Source organism: Aedes albopictus, chromosome 1 (genome assembly GCF_035046485.1).
Source record: "Aedes albopictus strain Foshan chromosome 1, AalbF5, whole genome shotgun sequence".
Classification (NCBI taxonomy): domain Eukaryota; kingdom Metazoa; phylum Arthropoda; class Insecta; order Diptera; family Culicidae; genus Aedes; species Aedes albopictus.
In genome coordinates this window covers 256,967,527-256,991,837 of record NC_085136.1, presented here as the reverse complement: position 1 = coordinate 256,991,837, position 24,311 = coordinate 256,967,527, and the positions used below count along the sequence as shown (strand labels likewise).

The 24,311-nt window shown below is 43.6% G+C and overlaps 1 protein-coding gene across 1 annotated transcript in view; it reads right to left on the bottom strand.

The window, feature by feature from the left end:
- Window positions 1-774: 774 nt before the first annotated feature.
- LOC109400475 (uncharacterized) overlaps window positions 775-24,311 on the bottom strand; it is a 41,911-nt gene continuing 18,374 nt past the window's right edge. The window contains exons 5-13 of the mRNA XM_062846646.1: window positions 20,305-20,331; window positions 19,904-20,221; window positions 19,528-19,833; window positions 19,116-19,454; window positions 18,706-18,990; window positions 18,451-18,639; window positions 18,177-18,377; window positions 1,853-2,305; window positions 775-1,790 (exon numbers count right to left, since the gene is read on the bottom strand). Of these exons, the coding sequence (XP_062702630.1) occupies window positions 874-1,790; window positions 1,853-2,305; window positions 18,177-18,377; window positions 18,451-18,639; window positions 18,706-18,990; window positions 19,116-19,454; window positions 19,528-19,833; window positions 19,904-20,221; window positions 20,305-20,331 (3,035 nt within the window). The 3' untranslated portion in view covers window positions 775-873. The remainder of the gene's footprint in view (window positions 1,791-1,852; window positions 2,306-18,176; window positions 18,378-18,450; window positions 18,640-18,705; window positions 18,991-19,115; window positions 19,455-19,527; window positions 19,834-19,903; window positions 20,222-20,304; window positions 20,332-24,311) is intronic.

The window sequence follows — 24,311 nt, the reverse complement described above, 5'->3', positions numbered from 1 at the left end:
AGCGAAATAAACACATTAAGGGCCGATTTCTTCACCTCGGCTTAACCGGTAAGCCAGGCTTACCCATACAGTTAAACCTGGCTTAACGCTTAAGCCAGGGTGAAGAAATCGCTCCTAAGGGCCGATTTCTTCACCTCGGCTTAACTGGTAAGCCAGGCTTACCCATATTGTTAAACCTGGTTTAACGCTTAAGCCAGGGTGAAGAAATCGCCCCTAAAACGCCTATTTACATTAAAATGCTACATTACAAAGACGACACGTTACTACAAGGAGGCTACAATTCTTCTAATCTAATTAATCTCTGCGATTGTGCATCGACCGAAGGCATATTACAATGCTATCGGCGAGCACGCAGATCGGCAAGAGCATGAGAGACTAATCCAGTGGTTCTCAACACCTTCAATGAATTTTCAACACCTTCACCACCTTGAAGTATTCACTTGCATTTTTCTCCAGGAACGCTTTTACGGCGCAATGATTATATAGTCATCCGTGTACCGGCTGAGTGTGACCAGCAGACCATGCTGGACATAACAGTCCAGCCCGGTGTACAACTTCTTTGGGATGTCTTTAGTGTAGAACGGGAACAACTGCTCCTTAAGAAAATTTCCTTCACGAAAAGTTCGTGAACCGACTGGGAGTCGAACCTGCAACCCTATGCATGGTCATGCTGAGAAACTGAATGCTTACCGCATCCGCTATACGGGCCCTGTAGGGTTAAACAAATCTATGCTGAATGGGAACCTTCGGACATTTATAGAGCACAAACCGGCATTTCACATTTTGATCGTTCTATTTGCATACTCTCACGGTGAATACAGTATAAAAGAAAGTGCGAAAAGCAATCTACATCCGCCCACATCCTTACTTCTCTCAATTGAAGTAAGGCGGACGCTGGAAACCCATCGGTCCAGGTCCCGGCGGATAGGGCCCAGGCCCAGCAATCGGTGGGCTTGGACCAGCATTGTACGCCATGGCTGCCCTCCGCTGTTGCACCCAAACGCCGGGACCGGCACCCATAGAAGGCCCTGGCATTCCACCCATTTGTCTCGCTCCAAGCATTGGCGGTGCCCCTAGGATACCATCGCCACCTTGGAACAACGGTGGTCTGTTGGGAGGGCACATGTTTTGGAAACCGGGGCCGGGGCCAAATCCGCCCGCAGGGAACATTTGGTTCTGGGGCGGGAATCCCATCGGAGGTAGATTCTGCCCTGGGAATCCAAGCAGACCGGATGTGGGGAGGGCTTGAGCCACGTGGTTGGCATTCAGGGGTTCCATGCTTTGTTGTGGCGGTGGAATCGGCATGGGTGCGGGTTCTTGTGAAGCGCTCGAGTACCAATTGGCCGCGAAAGCTTTGTCAGGTTTTCTAGGGGCAGTTTCTTCCATGCGAGACTGTTTTGAGGAAGGCGGAAGAACATCCTGATCCCGGACTTCCTCGTAGGGGTACTCTTGCTGTAGTTTACTAGTTATGTCCAGTAGTTTTTCCTGTTCCCGTGGTGTCAACCGTAAGAAGTGTTCCTTCTGGGAGAAGTCCTGATACTGAGTTTTCAGGATGTTGATCTGCTGGTGTTTCGGGCGCATGTTGAAGCCGGGAATTTTTTCACGAGCCAGGAATATTTCGTTGATGAGGTGGCTTTTGATTTCCTCGGGAAGAAATTCAAACACTTGGCGTTCCAGTTCCAGTTGGTGGAATTCCGGCAGGATGCGAGGCCTAAGCGAGTTCCGCATCTGTTCGTATGAGATGTGCTCTTCCTGGCAGCAGAAATTGTTGAACAGACGGGGATCGTACTCTGAAAAGTAAACAGACAAGTTAGTTTGAGCTAGTTTGAGCGAAATCGTCCAGAGAACTTACCTTCGTAACATGGATTGACGATGAACTGTCCCGACTTGGGGATGGAGGTTACATTAACAGCCTCGAGCATGGTGTCCTTATCCTTGAAGCACACGATGGCCGTGAACGGTGACTGCTTTTGAACGTACTTGACTATACCGATCTCCGAGAATGCCCCGTGGATGTCCTCCGTGGTTGACAATGGGTTCAGCCTCTCCAACAGAACGGATCGTTCCCGTTCGGCCACCAGAGTCTCCCTCGCCAGGTGCACCAGAAGTCTCTTGCCATTGAACATCCGTTGATTGTAGGTGCAAGCCAAATCCGCCGACAGATCTATCTTGAACTTTACAAAGCAGATCTTGGTATTGTCCTCCTCCAGGAGCAACGCTCGGTAGTCAACGATGTCGCCACACTTAAGGAAGAGATCCCGAATGTTGTCCAGATTGGTGTCCATAGAAACGTTGTTGATTTGTACTGAAATAAATGAAAGAAAGGTAAAATGTAATAGATTAAAAAAAAACAAACTATGTGGTCTAGTGTATTGGACATGATCCACGGTGCGAATTTTTGGAGATAAACAATGTTCATTAAACATGGTCATCTACCAGAGCTACGGTAACACACTTTGTAGACTCTTCACGTCGGTGGTTAGAACAATAATGATTTATTATAATGATACATATGTACTACTATGATCAAGTCTAAGATCCTACACACTTGAGCTGGAAACGACTCCTATTGTAAAGAGTGATATGCAGAGGCACGTAATCGTGACCGATCGATGAAAGAATGTACAGGTAGATGATCAAGGGCGACCCTTCAACATCAACATGAACTGCCCTGGTGTCAGGCCATTCGGTCGAAGGTCATTAGGCCGAAGGCCATTCGGCCGAAGGTCATTAGGCCGAAGGCCATTCGGCCGAAGGTCATTAGGCCGAATGGTCACTAGGCCGAATGGTCATTAGGCCGAATGATCATTGGGTCTTCTTCTTGCCGTTACGTCCCCACTGAGACAAAGCCTGCTTCTCAGCTTAGTGTTCTATGAACACTTCCACAGTTACTAACTGAGAGCTTCCTCTGCAAATGACCATTTTGCATGTGTGTATCGTGTGACAGGCACGAAGATATTTTATTGATGCTGAATCTACTGATATTTTACTCATGAATTTTTCTTTCTTTCAAATATAGGCTGTTCTTTCTAGTATCATTGCTAAAATAGTTTTTGGCGCTGAAACTGCTGACATTCAATTCATAAGTTTTTCCTTCTTTAAAACATAGGCTATTCTTTCTAGTTTCATTGTTAAACTAGTTTTTGGCAAAAATTGTTGGAAAAGGTAAAAACAACGGCTAACTTTCAATTCGTCCTGATGACCATTCGGCCTAATGACCATTCGTCCTAATGACCATTCGGCCTAATGACCATTCTGCCTAATGACCTTCGGCCAAATGACCCAGCATCAACTGCCCTCACCCTGTAAACACTGATGATGGCAAAGGCGTATTATTCGCGCAATTGGAACGCGAATACGACCACTGCCCAATCCACGGCGTCAAGCGCATCATATGAGACCTCAACGCCCAGGTACAAGGAGAAGGAATGTAGACCGACGATAGGAAAGTTCAGCGCTCTCAGGGTCACGAACGTGAACAGCCTACGACTCATTAAATTTGTCGCCTCCAAGAACATGATCGTTCGTAGTACTTCCACCAGCACAACTTCCCTTATCGTTACGCTCTGGTTGATGGACGGCACTTCTCTGACATTCTCGACGTAAGAACATATTGAGGTGCTATCGACTCTGAACACTATATCTGATGATGGTCAAACTGCGTCCCAAACTCCCCGTCATTAACAATGTTCGGTACCGATGGCCGCCACTGTGCAATCACGACTGAAGCGACTTAAAAGCACGCCTGGATTATATGTACTCATTGGGTGAACTCAATGAGGCCCCTTTGAAGGAATGCTAGAGTGCAGTCAAGGGAACTATAGGTTCTTCAAGAAGCTCAAAACACCCCGCGAAGGCTTCGTTCCGCAAATCAAAATGTGCCGCGATAAGGACGAAAACACCTGACGAAGATCGAAAGGCGGAAGCAGTACTTCGACGAGCACCTGAATGCCGAGGAGAATGCAGACAGAGGGATCATTCGGGGACAGCGGAACTGTTGACGGACGAAACAAATCCAGGCTGGTCCATTTTTACGCCCATGACTTCGGACGGAGATTTGCCTTCGGCTACTGACGGATGACGGTGACGAATGGTATGTCATCAGGTGTCCAGTGTTTCTTCGATAGCTCCTATTTCCTCTCGGATTTTCTTGAACGCTCGCTTGAATGTGTCCACGAAACGTACTGCCTGCCTAACTAACATTTTCAGCGCTATAAGCTTCAGTCATTTGCTTTCTAGTGTGTAACAATCGAATTGAAGCAGTCAACGCTTTATAAAAGGGAAGCTAGTCAAATATAAACCATAAGCTAATACACGGCTACAAAACAAGCACCATACAACTACCAAACACGGTTTTCTGAAATCAATTAGTTGTTATTGGGGTTGGCCTTACTGCACTCTGTTCCAACTCCGGGAGATTTCCCGGAAGATGTGATAACTGGAACAAATCGATTAGGAGTCACCACTAACAGAACAGCTGCTACTATATATATACTATATATATATTGTATTACTGACAAATTCACAAACCAGCAGCGCTTTGATGGCTGTTAGCAATATCATTACAACTAGTAGCTGTAATAAAGAAACTGTTGGTATATCAACAAGGCTTGTCGGATGTAAACATTAATGTCAAAACAAACTTTAAGCGGGATATGTACTGCCCCCACTTGCATAAAAGTCCCATATGAATAGGAAACCCAGCAAAGATGGGACTGTTATGCGAGTGGGGGGGGCAGTATAGCTACTACACAAATACTTTATAGCTATCCATCTCTTTGCTGTGAAATTATTTGGGTTGCTTTTATTGCACTTCAATCCAACTCCGGAAGATTTTCCGGAAGATGTGCAAATCGAATAAGAGTCCCAACCAATAAAACAGCTGCTTTTATACAGTACGTTTTGTGATGTTGCCAAATACACAACACAGAAGCGCTTTGTAGCTGTTTAAAGAACACTATTTCAGCTAGAAGTTGTGACGAAGAACCTGTTGGCACACAACCACAGCTTGTTCAATGTAAACATGATTGCGTTTGACGTTTCACAAGCTTTTGCAGCGATACCTATGAAGTTGGGTAAGCTTTCATGTGATACAATTCGCGGACATCATCGGGGCCAGTGAATACGGAAATCGGGAGTTCGCGGCAAGTATACTTTAATTAGGGTATATGTACCATTCCTTGGCCTAATTTGCAAACCGCCTTGACAATTTTGTCCATAACTCATGAATTAATAGCACTAGAAATAATATGTTGACCCTATTACACAATCTAGGCAATTCATGTTTCACCAATTGGAAGTGAACTAACGTAAATATTCAAGAATTTACTTTATTAAGTTGAAAAAAATCGATGCGATGGTATGCAACGTTGGTCTATGGTACAAAAATTGGCCTATTAGTGGATACAACGTTGGCCTATTGCTTTCCATGCACTAGAACCACTTATTATCTCATTTTTCAATATTTCTGCTGAAGTATTATCTCTGTTTGTTCACCAATCTTACTTGTAAATTACATTTTCGGAGCCAAATTTTCAAAAAACTGCAAATAAATTACTTAAATTAAAGTTCTTTCTTAATTTGTTAACGGTCACAACGCAACCCTATTATTGTGTTATATTTTTACACTCACCGTACACAAAATCTTTCTTCCTGTTCGTTCTTTCTGGTTCTTACGCAAGCAATGTTGTTGACGTCACTTTATCGGTGTTGTTGACATTACTTTAGTGATGGGCCAAGATTTGGGTACATAGTGAAAAAAAATGTCCTCATTATTCGGCCCACATTCAATTTGTAAAATATGTATTATTCTTTGAAAACAAATATACAAGTTCAAAATAGCGTCTTTGACCGTCGCATCAAATGTTCAGTTATTGAAAAGTCAGTTCGAAATATTCCAGATTCATGCCATTTATGATCATGTGTATAGATTACCCACTAAGCCGCAGAATCATGACGTCTACAAAAGCTAAACAAAGAGACATTTTCATTCAATTTTAATGCTCCAAAGTGCTAAAATTGAAACGAAATGTTACAGTTGTTTGCCGCATAGCTTATCCGATATCCAGTTATGCGTGTTTGTTTGAGTTTTTGGATAATATTGAGATAGGCCGAACGAGGGGACTATGCCAACGAAGCATCCCGATACCCTATTCAATTTTAAAAGCGATAGTTCTAGTTCCACATGTATTGTGTCATGGTATCCATAACCTAATTATATTTAATCGAATAGTTTGAGGATGTCGTATAATTTAAACAACTGTGAAAAGGCTGATAAAGCGCCTTCTCAAGATGTTATTCAGTTAGTGGCTACATAGGAGCTGAGGAAAGAGCTATGGTTGCTAAGCACATGTTGCAGCACTGGGTTGCTCGGTTGCTACTCCAACATCCCCGCTCAACTGAACAATCCTAGTTTTGTTCGAAGTAGTGTAAAAGATCCATTTGGCAACGCCTTCGTGAATATATCAGCGGTTTGTTCATTGCTGGGTACATACACGATTTTGAAAATACCTTCTTGAATCTTTTCACGCATAAAATTGTATCGAATGTCCACATGCTTCATACGCCGGTGGTCTCGGGGCTCCTCTGCTATCCGAATACAGGATTGGTTATCCTCAAATAGTGGTACTGAATCTTCAAACGTATAGCCGAATTCTTGCAGTATATTACGCAGCCAGATTGCTTCACACATGGCTTGACTAAGTGAAATGTATTCAGCTTCAGTGGAGGATAAAGCTACTGTAGCTTGCTTCTTTGTGTTCCATGACACTGTCGATCCAAATACTTGAAAAACGCTTCCGGATATTGATTTGCGGTCTTCTCTGTCGTTTCCCCAGTCAGCATCAGCATAACCAACTAATGGAGTTGCGCCTTCTCGCCGTTGATAGACTAGTCCAAAACTGATAGTTCCCTTCAAATACCGTAGTAGCCTTTTCAGATGGTTCCAATGGTTGTCCGTCGGAGCTGCTTGAAATCTGCTAAAATAACTTACAGCTGCGCTTATGTCCGGTCTTGATGATAACGCAAGGTAGGTTAGGCATCCAACTAGCTCACGATACGGTTGTGTTGTTCGGGAGTCGCTTTTATTGGTTTCCAGCTTCAAATTTGGGTCCATCGGGATATTCACAGGTTTGCAATCATCCATACCAAAACGTCTCAGCATATCTTCCACGTACTTCGGTTGGCTGATCTTCATTCTACCCTTCTCGAAATTTCGTTCTACCTTCAATCCCAGATAATGCTTCAGTTCGCCCATGTCCGTCATCTCGAAACGTTTGGTCAACATCCTTTTGATCTTCGCTACATAATCCAGTGAGTTTGAAACAACAATGATGTCGTCAACGTACAGTAAAACGTACATCACGATTTCTCCTTCTCGCTTCCAGTATAAACAGCTGTCCAGGTTTGATCGTTGAAATCCAAGATCCAACACGTACGAGTTGAACTGCTCGTTCCAACTTCTTGGCGCCTGCTTCAAGCCATACAACGATTTCTTCAATCGGCAGACCAGGTCCGGATTCGTGCTCGGTAGTCCCTCAGGTTGACGCATGTAGATGTCTTCTTTCAGGAGGCCGTTGAGGAATGCAGTTTTCACGTCCATCTGATGTATATGGTACTGCTCTTGATTCGCCACTGCTAGTAATACTCGAACCGTCGTAAATTTCGCCACAGGTGCGTAGGTTTTGTCGAAGTCAAATCCTCTCCTCTGGGAATACCCTTTTGCTACGAGACGTGCCTTGTAACGATCCACATTTCCGTATTCATCGCGCTTGATCTTGAACACCCACTTGTTATCGATAATGTTCCTTCCGGACGGCTTCGGCACCAGCTCCCAGGTGTCATTTTGCCGTAAAGAATCAAGCTCACTGTCGATGGCATCTTTCCAGTACGTCCAGTCACTACGTTCTCGCAGTCCAGCTATGGTTGATGGTAGGCTGTCCACGTACGCTTCAGCATTTAGTGCATACGCCATCACGGAATCATCAATCGTCTCGGTGGTACCTGCGAAACTTTGATCGCCAGAGTTTGTTCCAAAACTAGTAATAAAATCTAGGAACTTACCGGGGATTCTGCGCTCCCGTCCGCTATGCCTCGTGGGCAATTCTGCAGGGCAGCTGCCACGTTCTATTTGCGAAGGGAGCGCGCCGGTCGGTTCGTTAGCCTCATCAATTGCTTCAGCTTCTTCATTCACGGGTTGTGGAGCTTCTGGAACAGGAATCTCTGTCGTTTCCTCAACCTCCGTAACGTCCTCCAAATCCTCTCCGTTCGTTTCGTACGGCATCATTATCGGTTGTACAACTTTCACTGTATCATCAACAGCTTTCCGCTCATCGAACACTACATCCCGTGACGTGAAGATCTTCCTTGTTCTGGGGTCCCAAATGCGATACCCATTCGTTGTGTATCCAACCATCAAATTCTTCGAAGTCTTCGAATCCAACTTGTCTCGCTTTTCCTTAGGTACCCACGTATACGCTACTGATCCGAAAACTCGCATCTTGTCCACGTTTGGTTTTCGGCCGTACCAGATCTCATACGGAGTTGTCTTTTCTTGAACTGCCGACGTCGGACTTCGGTTTAACGTGTATGCAGCAGTCTGTACAGCTGCGCCCCACATTGACTTCGATAATCCAGCATCTTGAAGCATCGACCTCGCCTTCTCCGACAGCGTACGATTCATCCTTTCTGCAACTCCATTCTGTTGAGGACTGTACGGCACGGTAAACTCCAATTGAACTCCTTCGGCCCGACAAAAATCACGGAACGAATTGCTCGTGTATTCTCCGCCGTTGTCGCATCTGAGCTTCGACATTTTCACACCGAAAAATGCTGTGACCTGGGCATGGTAACGTTGGAACATCTCCTGAACTTCATCTTTGGACTCCAGCAAGTAGACTGCGGTGAAGTGACTAAAATCGTCAATAAATGTCACGTAATACCGCTTTCCATTCCAAGTAGCCGGGGTGAACGGTCCGCACACATCCGAATGGACCATTTCCAGCAATCTGCTTGAACGTGGACTCGTTGACTCTTCGAAAACTTGTCTAGTCTGCTTTCCGGCCAAACAAACTTCGCATATGCAGCTACTCGGCCAGTCTTCAATCTTCGATGTAGTTTCTACCATCTCGTGTTTCCAAAGACTCTTCAAGTTCGTGGTGCCTAGATGTCCAAATCTTCTATGCCACAATTCGAATCCGTCGCGTTTGGACGCCATCGCACTTGCATTCGCTGCTGTGTTACCATCACGTAGGGATACATCCAATGCATACAGCTGACCAGCTCGACGACCGGTGCCCACGATTCGTCCATCCTTCTCTATTGTCACTTTACCGCCGACGATCTTCACCGCCATTCCGCTGTCTTCCAATCGTCGCACCGAAACCAGGTTGCACTGTAGCTCCGGTACGTAGAGCACCTCGTTTACCACGGCCGGCTGCTTTTTCCCGTTGACCAGCATATCCACTCTCACAGTGCCTGCGGTGTCCGCTACGATCACTTGACCAGACTTCGCTACAGCAATATTGACTTTTCGCTTCAATGGATGTAATTCTTCAAATAACGATTTGTCCTTCAACATGTGGTCCGTGGCGCCTGAGTCCAGGAACCATTCAATCTTTCGACTCTCTGCTGCTACTAACGCTCCGCTGCTTCCGTTACTGATACTCGTCGTCGCAATAAACGCCACCTCATTCTCGCTTGTTACGTTCGCTCCAGCCTTCTGTCGGCGACCTTGTTTACCGCCGGACTTCCAATTCTTCTCTCGATCCTTCCTCTCGGCCTGACGAATTTCGGGACAATCTGCTCGCTTATGTCCAAAACGTCCGCATCCGTAACACTTGAAGCCGACTTTTCTCCCGGCGAAGGCAGATTCTCCAATATCTTCCGAGTTTGTCGAACACTTACCGGATCGCTTCACCTGTTCATCTAATAGTCGCTTCTTCACGTATTCGAGGGTTAGTTGATCGGGTTGAATGGTTTCCAAGGCAGTTATCAGAGCTTCGTAGGATTTCGGTAAGGCTAACAGCAGTTGACACACGACGTCTTCTTCCTCAGTCTTCACACCAGCAGCTTTCATCTCGCGGAGTACCTTCTCAAACTGGAGTAGAAAAGACTTCACATTTTCTCCTTCCTTGAGTCGCAGTTCTTGAATTTGCTTTCGAAGAAACAGCTTTCCAGCGATTCCGACCCTTTCAAACGCGTTCCTGAGTGCATCCCAAGCGTCCTTAGCTGTCCGTTTATCCTTCACATACTCGAGCTGATCTTCCGCTATACGGTGGATTAACAGGTTCTTGCATCTTCGATCTCTTGCCATCCGCTCGTCCAGTAGCTTCTTCTTCCGCTGCCTCTCCTCAGCAGTGTCTTCCGGAAGATCCCTTGCATACTCTTCATCAGCGACAGCCGTCTCCAGACACTCCAGCAGACCTTTATCCTCCATCAGCACTTCGATTCTGAACTTCCAGTTCCCGAAGTTTTCTCCATTGAACAGCCAGAGTTTCTCGTCACTCATCTTGAACACTCGCGATACTATTTAGATAGTTTTGAATTTACGCTGGGCTCATAACCTAATGAATTAGTCTGAGCGTTTGAATAGAACGTCTTTATTATAGAGGTTAACAACGGAATGAAAATTTTCTAACTTGTTGATAGGTAACAGGTTGCTAAGCACATGTTGCAGCACTGGGTTGCTCGGTTGCTACTCCAACAAAATTCGTGCAGTGGACCATAGGGCTTGCATAGAAGCTTCCACACTGAACGAAACCCCCCGCCCAAGATCGACTGAGAGGCGATACGAGCACGCCCCTTAACGACATTCGGTCGGAAACCGTATGGTCCACCGACCGAATGATGTCATCCTAAAACCGGATGACAGTGATTTGAAAATAGAATGTCGACCATATGGTCGAGCAACCTTGTTTTTTAGCGATTGATAACAATATTGTCACCGCTATCTTTCTTAAAAAATATGCGCTTAGTGACCAGGATACCCTTGCGGGTACCCTTTTCCAAAAAGATGGCATGTCCACGATAGGACATGCGACGCCAAATCGTCAACGTCTCGGGTGTCACGATCAAGGAACTTGTTACGCTATCGATGAATAAATTCGGTGCATCTGTGTGGCCCTCGCTCTGCAACTAATATTCATTCACATAGCGTGCGTCGACTCATACGCGAATAAGATGATCATCATCCGCTTTTTCGGATGATTGCCGTATGAGTGATTCGTCATTCGAAAACACGGTTTTGGTAATTTGGACTGGATGGTCGGAAAAATAAGACGATTTCGGGATGGGGTTTTCGTTCAGTGCATCCACAACACAGTAACTCAGCAGCAAGCCGTATTTAGGACGCTTTGTTGACGTTTACATTCACAATAAATGTTAGTTGGGTGTCCGTTTGACTGCGGGTGGAACACGATTTATCCCGCTCTCCATGCAAAGATGTGAAAACTCAGCGGTGATGAACTGAATACCGTTTTCGCTGACTAGCGTTTCTGGCATACAGAGGCGAGCAAATAGACTTCGTAAGATTCCGATGGTAGCTGAGGCTGTGATCGATTTGGTTTGGACTTGGGCGAACTTTCCCGGATGGCCACGGTTTAATCATAAGGCATTCAACAAACATGATGCACGCAAGAACCGTGGACAACGAGTCACTACGGTCGAAAAGACACTACTCGACTACTCCTCGATCATGGATGGCTCTGTTTGGAATTTGACCAACCTCCCGAACTTCTCGGTGTTCACATAGACGATGTCAAAGTCGTAGTCGAAGTCGTAGAGCAGTAGCGGAAGTGCTCAACGCTGAAACCGATTTGCTGTGTAGACATCTTGTGGATCTTGATCACGGCGAAGATGATCACTAGTCCTTCGCAGTCTGGCTGACTGTAGGCTTGCTTGGTGGTTGCCAGTGTTTCTGGATGATGAATCCGAATTGTTGGAAATGCCGTCGTAGAACCGCTTCGAAGTTACGCTGCTGATCTGTTTTATCTTCGCCGCCGACCAGAACGTCATCGAGATAGCCTGATGGGAGCCGATTGTACTAGAGTCAGTCTAGTTAGAGTCTGGCGAACTGTCACTTTCGATCGGAGCCAATCGAGCATGACGTCATAGTGTCCTCACCGATACATGCTACACCGTGACGTCATGCTCGTTTGGCTCCGATCGAAAGTGACAGTCCGCCAGACTAACTAGACTGACTCTAGTAGAGACCTCCCGGCAACTTTCATCCACTTCTACCTGCACGAACGCTAACTTTGCAAAGATGTCCTCCAGCAGCGGAAGCGGATACTGATGTGGCTGGAGAGCGTCGTTGAGGCCCGTGGAGTAGTCTCTACAGATACGAACGGCGCCACTTGCTCTGCGAACAATGACGATGGGAGCTGTCCATTGATAGATTGGAGTGATAACGGTCGCTTTTTCGAACAGTTCAGCATCAACGGTGCTGTACATGGCATAAGCCACGTGTCGCAGTCGAAATACTTGGGATTTTCCTTCCTTCCTTTAGCGTAAACTTCAACTTCGCCTTCGTGCACAGATTTGCTGCTGACCAGAAAGACTGCTTTGAAAAAGTTGATAGAAATCGGAGAGCTGCGATCCTGTTTGCAGAACTGTAGCTTCAGGGGTTTGCCCGACGCTTTTGCAGCTTGGACTGCCGCTAGAGGTGATGCAGGCTGGCCGATCTTCTTGCATGTCTGCTCGGGGATGATACTGATATCCGACACAGTATCGAGCTGCAGGTTTATTTTTCTGCTGTTGACTTACGCTTCCAAGAACCTTCGTCGCTTCCGGATGTTCTTCACCTGCACAGTTCTTGTGGTCGCTTGCTTCCCTGCGTGTACCGCTTGCTGGATGCTTTGATCTTCGCGCTGGAGAAGTATCCGTCCTTGTAACCGGCTCGACCACATTCCTTGTGCCTGTTTTTCTGGAACGCACAATCTATCGAATAGTGCTTGGCACCGCAGTTCCAACAAGGTGTTGCTGGACCAGCTTTCTTCTGCACACCAAAAATCGATTGAGGGTTGAGCAAAAAAATTTGCTGGGCCCTACAGCTCGGCAAAATTTAGCAAAATATTGCTGAAAGCGTTTGGTGTGTGAGGAATGGAACTTGTTTCTATGCTGATCCTCTCAGGGAACGAAAGTTCCTTTTGCCATCTTCAGTGTATGCACTGTTGCCGACACATACGTTGAGAAGCCGTTGACACTCATCCGATGAGCAGCCTCATCCTGATCTCCGCATCGCTTTCCGCCTTGATTCGGACCGCGAGTTCGAACTCCACACAAACGACAAACGTCTTGTAGACTTCGGCAACTTGCTTCTTGACGTGCAGGCATCGATATCGTCTGCTGATCACATATTCTGGTGTTCCGAATAAGCTTCCCAACTTACTCACCGTGCCGTCGAACCTGATTTCGTTGAGACTCTTTGGAAGGATTTAGCTGGTGTACCTCTCGTGCCCCAATGGACCTAGCTTTCGTAGCAGCAACCTGACGTTGGCTTCATCGTCGAGTCGAACAGCGTCTTTGGCGAACAAATCCTCATAACGGACGTTCCATCCGCCAATGTAACGTTTTTATCTGGTTCGTATTCACCAGCAAATACTCACCAGTGTTTGCTCCGGATTCTCCGGAACACTGACGTGAATTGCAGACATCGTTGACTGAAATACGTCCAAGCTATGTTCCGGGAGTGTTTTGGGTAGCTTGAAAAATAAAATCATTCCGGGCCGGTACCCAGTTTACAATGATTTGTTATTGTTTCTTTACGCTTTCACGCATCTACGGGTAGCGTTCTATAGCTGCTATTAATGAGCATAGCAGTGTTGGTGGTGGAAGCGATCGGTTGATCACTAGGTTGTTCGGGTTGTTTTAGTAATTCCCGGTTTTTATCGATGGCCAATCGACAACGGAACAGATCTACACGGCGGCGGCGATAAGGCAGAACGTGGAGGCCTACGAAGAGGGTTTAAATCAAACTTCCAAAATTGTTAGCGGAGACGTTATATCGCAGATCGACAAAGTTTCTTTCGACCTGTCATTGTAACAGAAAGGTTTCACCACAGACAAACAGACGTAACACTTCGAACATTTTTCGATTCACACCATAGTCACGGCAACATGTTCGCCCAATGCTAAAAGGACTGAGTTTGGCCGACCATCAACTAGATGGCGGTAGTGGGCAAACGTCAAACTCGAGCAAAAACGATGCGAGCGCCACGGATGGTCAGTTGGCCAACTATCAAATTTTTAAATAGACCGTTAAATTGATGTACGATGGGAATCATCAGAGTGTTACGTCTGTTTGTCTGTGGTTTCACTTTCTTTTGCACTTGTTCACTTACTCCCAGATAGACCACCTGTAGGTCGACGAGTGATATTTCATGGACAGAAATCTGAACATTGGTTTGGGTCCTTATCATGTAGTTTCCAAAAGTATTACAAGTTTTATTTTTGGGTTAAATATTGTATTTTAACTTGTAAATATTCCTTTAGTATTAATGCACATTTATACACTGAGAAAACTGATCTTAAGAAGGGCATAAGTTTGTCTTATGAAATTTCGACATAAGAAAAAGTTTTGATTTTCATAAGAAATTCTTATGATATCATTTCATAATACATATTATGAAATATTTTTGCGCAATATAAAACAAAATCGCAACCTGGAATCGAACCAGGGACGTCGAGATCGGAGAACGCGTGCCTTACTCACGCGCCCATCGACGCTTCGAAAGTTCGAACGGTTGGAGTGCAATAATAAGTTTGGCTTTTCGGGATCAACGTTTCATAAGATATCTTATGATTTTTATAAGAGCCTCCTTATGAGATTTTTCATAAGACAGCTGAAATGAATTTCTTAAGAATTTTTTGCCTCAGTGAGGGCTCTGGCAGAATGGAGGCCCGCAATCCTATTTCGATTGCCAACATTCAGGCCATTTAGAGCCGCGATTAAGTACTAAGAGATGTAAACCTTTCCCTGACACAGACTTCAAGAACTTTAGTGATGGAGCCCGAATCGAGATGCCCCTTAGGATTAGAAATTCCTAGACCAAACTCAAGCTATGAAAGCAACTAATGCTGCGAACAAAAGGCAACATGCCAGAGAAAATACGATTACAGGATTGACTGATGGACCAACAACATTAATGAAACCTCGTCATCCTGTCATCGGAAATTGTTATCCATTGTACTATCAGAAGCCAGGCGAGAGGATAAGAGAGACCAACGAACCCGGCAATGGCAACACTTCATTGGGAGTTTATTCATGAAACAGTTATAACAACAGTACCAGAGGTGATAGGTACCCGAGCAGGGAATGAGAACTAATTGAAAACAAATTGAGTATTTTAGATATCACGTATTTTGATAACAAAATGAGTTTTCATTTTGCATGACTTAAGTGTTAACATAACAAAAACTGATAACAAAAAAATGTACTGGAGTATCTAATTGAAAACTAAATGAGTTCTCATTGATAACAAATTGATATCTCATTTTGTTATCAATTCTTTTTGACTTGATATCATACACAGTTCTCAGGGAGTTACCAATTCCATAGGATAAAACCTAAAATTCAATAACAAATTTAGTATTCATTTTGATATTTTGCTAAAAAATATCGCCGCCATCAATGGCGAATATTATCGATTTCAACTTACTATATTTCTACAGTTAGATAAAAACTTGTTAAAACAATTCAGAAATGTGAAATAAGGTTATGACAGCTTTTAAAAGACTTTCAGCGTTTCTATCGCTAACATAATATATCGTTTCATGTACATTCAGATTCAATCACTCATTTATGTCAAAGTGTGAGAAACTTTGGAGCACTGAGAAACTCGTCGTTATTTTCATACGAAAGTACGAATGGTGCAGTTTTAAAATATTGAACTGGAAATAAGCACTTTGTACTTCAAATTTCAAAAATATATAATAAACCGTATTTGCCACTGCTCCGAAATAAAAAAAATCAACGATTGAAAATTGGCATTCAAAATGTTGGTATCCTTTAAAAAACACAGATGACTCTGTACGATGGTAGAATAAGTTTGCTGATGGCACAAATGTCCCAAATAGAGGGTAAAGTGCCTTTGGAGCCGGCCTTCTGATACCTGACTACTGATGTAATATTAGATGAATCAAAAATTGGACAATAAATTATTTAGATTTTAGCTAGGTATCATGATAGATATAAACATGACAATATTTAATACCGAACGCAAACACACGAAAGAATATTAAAAATAGGATATAATGACTCATTTATAACAGTAGGAAACTACGACACATAAATGCTAATTCTATCATTCTATCAAATATATCTATCATTCTATCAAATATATCTCTTAAAATCAATATTTAATCGTTATTGAAAAGTTTGTAAAGAAAAATGGTTCAAACTAATGACCAATATTTTGTAAAAAAAATAAAATGGTTTTAAAGGTACTGAAAATTCCCTGAAATCTGTGTCCGTAAGTAAAGCTGCCAAGAAGGGGCTTCACGGGGACATGTCATGTTCCAGTACGATCGTAATTTCGTATAAAAGTTTAAAATGTGGAATTTAATTGAATTACATCTATGACACATGTTTTTATTACAACAAGTTATAACTTCAAAATTTTAATTCATTTCATGTGCGCATAATTGGAAACTTTGCAAAAAGGGTGCACAGAAATAGGAACCAAATTTAGAATTTCTTTAATTTTACAAAAAAAATCAGTATTTTGTATAAACATCATATTTTTCACTTAATAACAAGGCTTGTAACTTGGCATTGTCAAAAATTCAGACAAATCGGTTCGAATTGCAACTTAATACAGCTCAATGAATTTGAAAAGGTCTTATGCGCAGAATATGGGCCACGGTAAAATTAATTCTAAAAAACATGTTAAACTTATTTTGGATTTTTGAAATCAAATCTTGTTATCATTGAGTTTTGGATATGATAACAAAATGATATCTCAATTTGATATTCAATTTTAAAAAATCGAAACGAAAACTCGTTTTGATTTCATTTTGTTATCAATAACAAAATTAGTTATCAATTTGTTATAGTTTTGTTCTCATTCCCTGCTCGGGTACCGCTCATTGACTCAAACACAATGGTTGATTCAAAGAGGAATACTGAACGCGAAGCAGGTCAAAAGCTGAACAGAAACGAATCTACCGCAACAAGACACGGCGAAGAGAGTGTAATTGCTGAACCGAGCATGGATAAAACGATATGCGTAGGTTTTATGCGACTGTCAATGGCGTGCGACACGAGACTGCGCCAGTCCTGCCAGTCATTGACCTCGAATGAGCTCCTAGGATGTCTGGCGTGCAAAGGAACCAGTGGCAGAGTGATGGCACTTATATTATGCTTCTTTGGAGAAGGAGACAGCAAGGATAGACTTGGCGGTAAACTCGACCAAGACGTAGTACATTATTGCAGGTAGATATAGAGGCTAACCTAGTGGTAGGGTCTTGTACCATTTGGGCAGGTGTACCTATTTTGGGCACTTGCCGTTATAACTAAGTCAATTTCAAATCGATTGATTTTAAATATTCTCCAGGGTTAGGCACGTCCTCCTCTCCTCTTTTTGGCGTAACGTCCTCACTGGGACAAAGCCTGCTTCTCAGCTTAGTGTTCTATGAGCACTTCCACAGTTTTTAACTGAGAGCTTCCTCTGCCAATGACCATTTTGCATGTGTATATCGTGTGGCAGGCACGAAGATACTCTATGCCCAAGGAAGTCAAGGAAATTTCCATTACGAAAAGATCCTGGACTGACCGGGAATCGAACCCGTCACCCTCAGCATGGTCATGCTGAATACCCGTGCGTTTACCGCCTCGGCTATATGGGCACGTACAGTATCTAACTGTACTAACTGTATCAAAAATTCAAATCAATCGGTTTGAAATTGACTTAGTTATAGCGGCAAGTGCCCAAAATAGGTACACCTGCCCAAATGGTACAATACCCTATTAGTGCTGAACTGCTGAAGTAGCAAATGATAGAGATGTGTTTGAAGTTGTTGAATAATTGGCTTATCTTGGAACTCTTGTGACATGTACCAAAGAGCTTCCCGTGAAGTGAAAAGGTGTATTGCAGCAGCGAAGAAAGTATTTTCAAGATTAACTTGCAAATGCAAACGAAATTCGCTCTAACGTTGCTTCTTCCGGTAGTTTTACTTACTCGAGTAATCATTGTAGAACGCCTTGAACGGAAGATCCGCCTCTTTGCTGGGTTTGGTGCGCATTTCCATGTCTTCCTTGAGATTTTCATTGTAGTTAATGTAGCTAAGGTATTTCTCCTTCTGCTGTCGATATCCGGAACCGGTGATAAACCGATTTTCGCAAGCTTCTTTGTCCGTGGCCGGTGTCGGATCGTATCCATCTAAGAAGAGATCGAAATTCAAAATGTGATTTAAGTCGTCAGTCGTCACTAAAGCAAGATAGCGCCTACTTACGGAAGAATTTAACCGCTTCGTCGTTGATGTATTGGGTGTCGAAAAGGGCCTCGAAGGCAGGATATTTCTTCTGTGTTACTTTGTACCTAGCAACATAGTTTGCCCGGTCATCGAACGCATCGAATCGCATATCGCTGACTACCGTTACCGCACTGCTGATACGGTTTCGAATTTCATCATCGGTTAGGACTGCAAAATATCCGTAGAATCAACATAAAGAACGCAAATACCCCCTAAGCCTAATACACAACTCACATGGACTGTGGAATTTAATGGTCATCAGCTTCACGTCATTTTCCGGAAAACTAAACGGCGGACAATCCATTATGTGGACATTCAACTTGCTACCCTCCAGATAGTGTGGCTGCTGGCAGAACGCATTTTGCGCGTGCTTCAAGTTCATAAAGCTGAGAATGGCGGACTTGCGCAGGTAGCAGCTCTTCTTCTCTACCGGGGAGTAATCGATGACGGTGCCAAAGTTGTTGAAATAGTCGATGATGTCTACGGCGAGGGTGTCACGCGGGATGTTACCGACAAACACTGAAATGAGTGAGGAAGATAAATGGTTTTATTGCATCCATAATTCTTATTACGCTTGTGTCTTATCACTAATGAGTTTCCAAAGTTGCAGGGTTGTTGCTCGGAAATTTGCCCACAATACTTACGCTTGTGGGCATTGTGCACGCCAAAGTCTTCCTTATCATCCTGACTCGGCCGAGCGTCGTCCGGCAGTCGTGCCCCGCACTGGTTGCGTACATCCTCTATCGGGCGTTGATCGTGCGAACGCAAATTCAAGCACGTTTTGGGCACTTTCGCGTACACTTGAAATACGTCGATCTTGAAACGCATAAGCGCTCCCCGAAGCCGATTTATCACCTTGTAGGCCAACTGTTCGCCCTTGAAGTCAAAGTATGCGTAATGATGGGTCGGTTTGATCACATCTTCCACCGAATCGGGGCCAAAGATTTGCTGCACCTCGTTCACGATACCCTCCTCGTTCACGTCTGTAAAGGGACAAAAAGAACAATTACACGGTCTGCTTCAGTACAGTGATCGGCTCCCAAGGGTTCGCCTTACTTGGAGGCAGATTTTTCAGCAACAAAGTTTTCTCGGGCGCAAAATCCAGCCCTCGTTGAAAACTGTGCATGATGAGAACTCGTTTTCCCCGATAAAGATCATGGTGGTGCGATAGAATAGCTTTCCCGTCCGCTTTCGAAGCCACCTCGAAGACCGCACACGAGGACGGATAGTAGGGATCCTTGCTGCAGTACAGAGTAACCTTTTTTATCCGGGAAGGTTGGAACAGCTCACGGAGATCATTTTCCTCGATGCCCTTCGGTAGGTTGCCTACCGTTATGCTGTTGCTGTAAGTGGAATCAGGGTCTAAAAGAAACAACATTGTAGAAAATTATACATGCCCTCGAGTCCGGTCAGTAATTTTGCTGAACATTACCATCGGTCAACGGATTATTGTCGTCGCTTTGCTTCGCTGTCTCCGACGATCCACTTGGTTCCTCTGCTTTGTGGTCGTCTGTCTGTTGAGATTTTTTGGCCGCGGCAGCCGGATTCTTAACTTTGGTAGCCGGGTGTGCAGAAGGCTTCGCCTGTGGCATTGGCTTCTGTTGTTTGACAGTCCCATCGGCGGAGGCTGACTCCATTGCACCGGCTTTGGGCGGATCTTTCTTAAATTTTTGATCCATGTTTTTCAGAAGATCTTTGAGAAAATCATCAGCACCTTGTCCATACTTTGGTACATTGGGTTTTTTCTTCTCTGGAAAATAAGGTTAGAAAATAGCGAAATTTAAGATAACGTCCATTACATACTGTCTACGTTAACTACTGACGTGAACTAACCTTCTGTGTGAAGCTTGATGTGACCATCTGGAATATAAAAACATTACAATTAGAATTGCAATTATTCTAAATGTTCCATGGTATTCGATTTGCATCCCACCCACATAATTACAATTCGTTTTTATATCCCAATGTGATATGGAAATGGACATTTATAGGACTCCTTTTTTGGCAAATTTTGTTCTCGGTGGGAGCTAGGAAATGGAGTGGGACACAAATGAGATTAATCGCATGATTCAATAGTTGTATCAAGTGTACAAAAACCGAATATTTTGAAACGTATGAAATACGGCAGACTTCAGTGGGCTGGTCATGTTTGCGAGAGTTTGAAGAAAGTATTGCGAAAACTGAGAACAAAGGAAGCATCATCACAAGCAATAACAATCGTTACATTTCGTTTCTTTGCTCAATATAAATAGTGTCTTTATCCATCTTTATCTTTATCCACTTATCCGCGAGCGGTAATGGCGGCGGCGGGCAAATCCAACCGGTTCGGATTTTGACGTTTCTTGGGGGAAAGTCAAAACAGTTTCATTCTCCTCCTCACCCCTTCACCCACCGTTTGGTGGCGCCAACCGTTTGCGATCCCCAAGAAACGTCAAAATTCGAATCGGTTATTTGTGCCCGCCGCCGCCATTACCGCTCGCGGATAACTGGATACAGGCAAGCAAGCAAGATGTAAGGACTGTTCAATTTATAAAACGGACAACTTGCTTGTGCGATATCTTTTTTATTTTCCAATAAAATTATTTTCAGTTTTTTGCATAACTTTCTATAGCTATTCTCAAATATAGGAAAAATATAACATTAAGCAAAATGTTCTTTATTGTGTAACTGAAGCGGTTTTCGTAAAATATCAATAAAAACCCATTTCTCAAAATTCGCCACAACTTTTCACATACTTAACATGCACATTTTCTTGAAGTTTTTAATGAATTGGAAACTTATACTATTCTACTAAAGGTAAAGCTCAATAGTTGGTCAGTAATAATGCACCAAGCAGTCTCCAGCTGAATATAGTGAGTTGCCTTGTTTTCATACCTACCTTGATACCTTATTGGCTACAAAGTAACTTTACTCCAATGCCGAGCGTATAGTAGAGCACCATCTTCGTCGGTCTTGGGCGATGTTCCTCCAGTTTCCCCGAACGTGTAGAGATCGTAGATCTTCTTCAACCGCGTGCAGCCAGCGAGTTCGCGGCCGCCCACGAAGTCGCCTACCTCTACCGGGTTCTCTGCTGAATATTGTTTTCGCTATTCTTTCTTCCGACATTCGCACTACGTGTCCAGCCCACTGAAGTCTGCCGTATTTTATACGTTTCACAATATTCGCATCTTCGTACACTTGGTACAACTCGTGATTCATGCGTCTGCGCCACACTCCATTTTCTTGTTTCCCACCGAGAATTGTCCGCAGCACTTTGCGCTCAAAAACTCCAAAAGCTTTTCGGTCTACCTCCTTTAACGTCCACGCTTCGTGACCGTAGAGGGCAACCGGAAGAATCAGCGTCTTATACAGAGCGAATTTTGTTTGCGTTTGCAAGTTACGGGACCTAAGCTGGCTACGCAATCCGTAAAAGGCCCTATTCGCAGCTGCAATACGCCTTTTCACTTCACGGGAAACGTCATTGTCACATGTCACAAGTGTTCCAAGATAAACAAATTCTTCAACAACTTCAAACACTTCCCCATCAATCACTACCTCAGCACTAACACCACTAGGCCTGCTTCTGTCTCTACCCGCTATCATGTACTTCGTCTTGGTAGAGTTAATCGTCAAGCCTATCCTCGCTGTCTCTCTCTTCAGAGGAGCATAAGCTTCCTCCACTGCCCTACGATCGATGCCGATGAGATCAATATCGTCCGCAAAACCGAGGAGCATGTGCGACCGTGTGATGATAGAGCCATTCCTCTGCACGCCTGACCTCCTAATCGCTCCTTCGAGTGCAATGTTGAACAATAAATTTGAAAGAGCATCCCCCTGCTTCAATCCATCCAAGGTCACAAACGACGTAGACACTTCGTCCGCGATCCGAATACTTGATTTTGATCCATCCAGCGTTGCGCGTATCAGCCTAATTAGTTTCGCCGGAAAACCATGTTCTGACATTATCTGCCAAAGCTCATTTCTTTTCACTGAATCGTACGCTGCTTTAAAATCAATGAACAGATGGTGGGTCTGCAAGTTATATTCCCGAAATTTATCTAGGATCATCCGCAGGGTAAACATTTGATCCGTCGTTGATCGGCCCTCACGAAAACCAGCCTGGTATTCGCCGACGAAGGACTCCTCAAGAGGTCGCAGTCTGTTGAACAGGACACGCGACAGTATCTTATACGCCGAATTTAAAAGGGTAATACCTCTGTAATTGGCACACTCCAGTCTGTGCCCTTTCTTGTAGATTGGGCATATGAGGCCATCCAACCAACTAGTGGGCAATTCTTCATCCTCCCAAATCTTTATAATAATCTGATGGATTGATTGATGTAGCTGCTCGCTTCCGTGCTTAAGAAGTTCGACCGGGATCTCGTCCTTCCCAGCAGCCTTGCTGTTTTTCAGCTCCTTAAGGGCCTTTTTAACCTCATCCTTGTTTTCATATAAATTATTAAAAATTGTTCATTTAATTCCTGTGTTGCAATAGCACCACGGATTGGGCTAAAAATTTGTCCAGAGTAGAAGAATATTGCTCTCTGATTGAAACAGAAGAAAAATTTACTTGTAATTGCACTTTTCATCAAAAAACTAATCCATAAAGATGGTCATATTAAAAAAAATCATATTTTTTGTTCCATTGATGCAGATTTTCGACTCTAGCGAATCTTGTTATTATTTATTTTCAACAAAGTTGGTCCTATGTTATTGTACACCTTATTTAATGATAATTGGATGAAAAGTTTTTATTTCCAACACCATTGTTATGCAAAAATTGCATTAGATGGCATTGTTATTTGGAAGAACCTTCAAAGAACGAAACTGTTTCGAATACTGTGTCTGTAATGGCACACAGTAACCAAACCAGCAATGCTATTAAGAAGCCGTTTTCTGCATTCAAAACCACATTATTCCCACTTTCGACTGGATATATAAAAAATTTGAATATTTAATAATTTCATGCTCTTTTTGCTTTACAATTGAATTTTATTCAAAAAATCGAATCTAACTTGAGACTTAAATATCTCAACACTTAATTTTCCAATTGCGTTTAAATTTTGCCAGAATGTTTATCACTCATGCAGCTGCAGAATGGCACATACTTTTCTGGTATTAAAAACGATGTACCATACTGGAACAGTAATTTTATATATATTTTCAATTTTTAGCAATCGAAAAATTCGCCTCATTTAACACCTGACCGATTTTCTGTAAAATAAAACTATTTTTATTCGATTCAAAAATGATTACTATAATGAAGGATGATGTACTGAACAACGAAGCAAGGGTGGTTAAATTTGAACTACGCGTCTTCTTTTTATAGCCTTGTAAAGTTGTCCGTTTTATAAATTGAACAGTCCTTATTGTAATTTCAACTGAATAGGGTATTATCGGCAGATTTGTTCTCTTTGTCAAGGGGGGTTTTTGTGGGCCGAATCGCCTGAAATTTGGACATACCCAACTAACATTTTCAGCGCTATAAGCTTCAGCTATTTGCTTTCTGTTGTGTAACCATCGAGTAAAAGCAGTCAACGCTGAATAAAAGGAAAGCTAGTCAAATATAAATCATAAGCTAATACACGACTGCAAAACAAGCACCATACAGCTACCAAACTCGGTTTTCAGAAATCCATTGCTTGTCACTGGGACTGCCTTTACCCCACCCTATTCCAACTCCGGGAGATTTCCCGGAAGATGTGAAAACTTGAACACATCGAATAGGAGTCCCGTCTTCATTCGCGTAGGGGAAAGTGGGGCACTTTTTCGACCGGAGCGCGCGATGGGCGCGAACACATCCCTATTCCGGAGTTGTATTATGCGTTGCGCGAAAATTTGTACGCGCAAGCGCCCATACA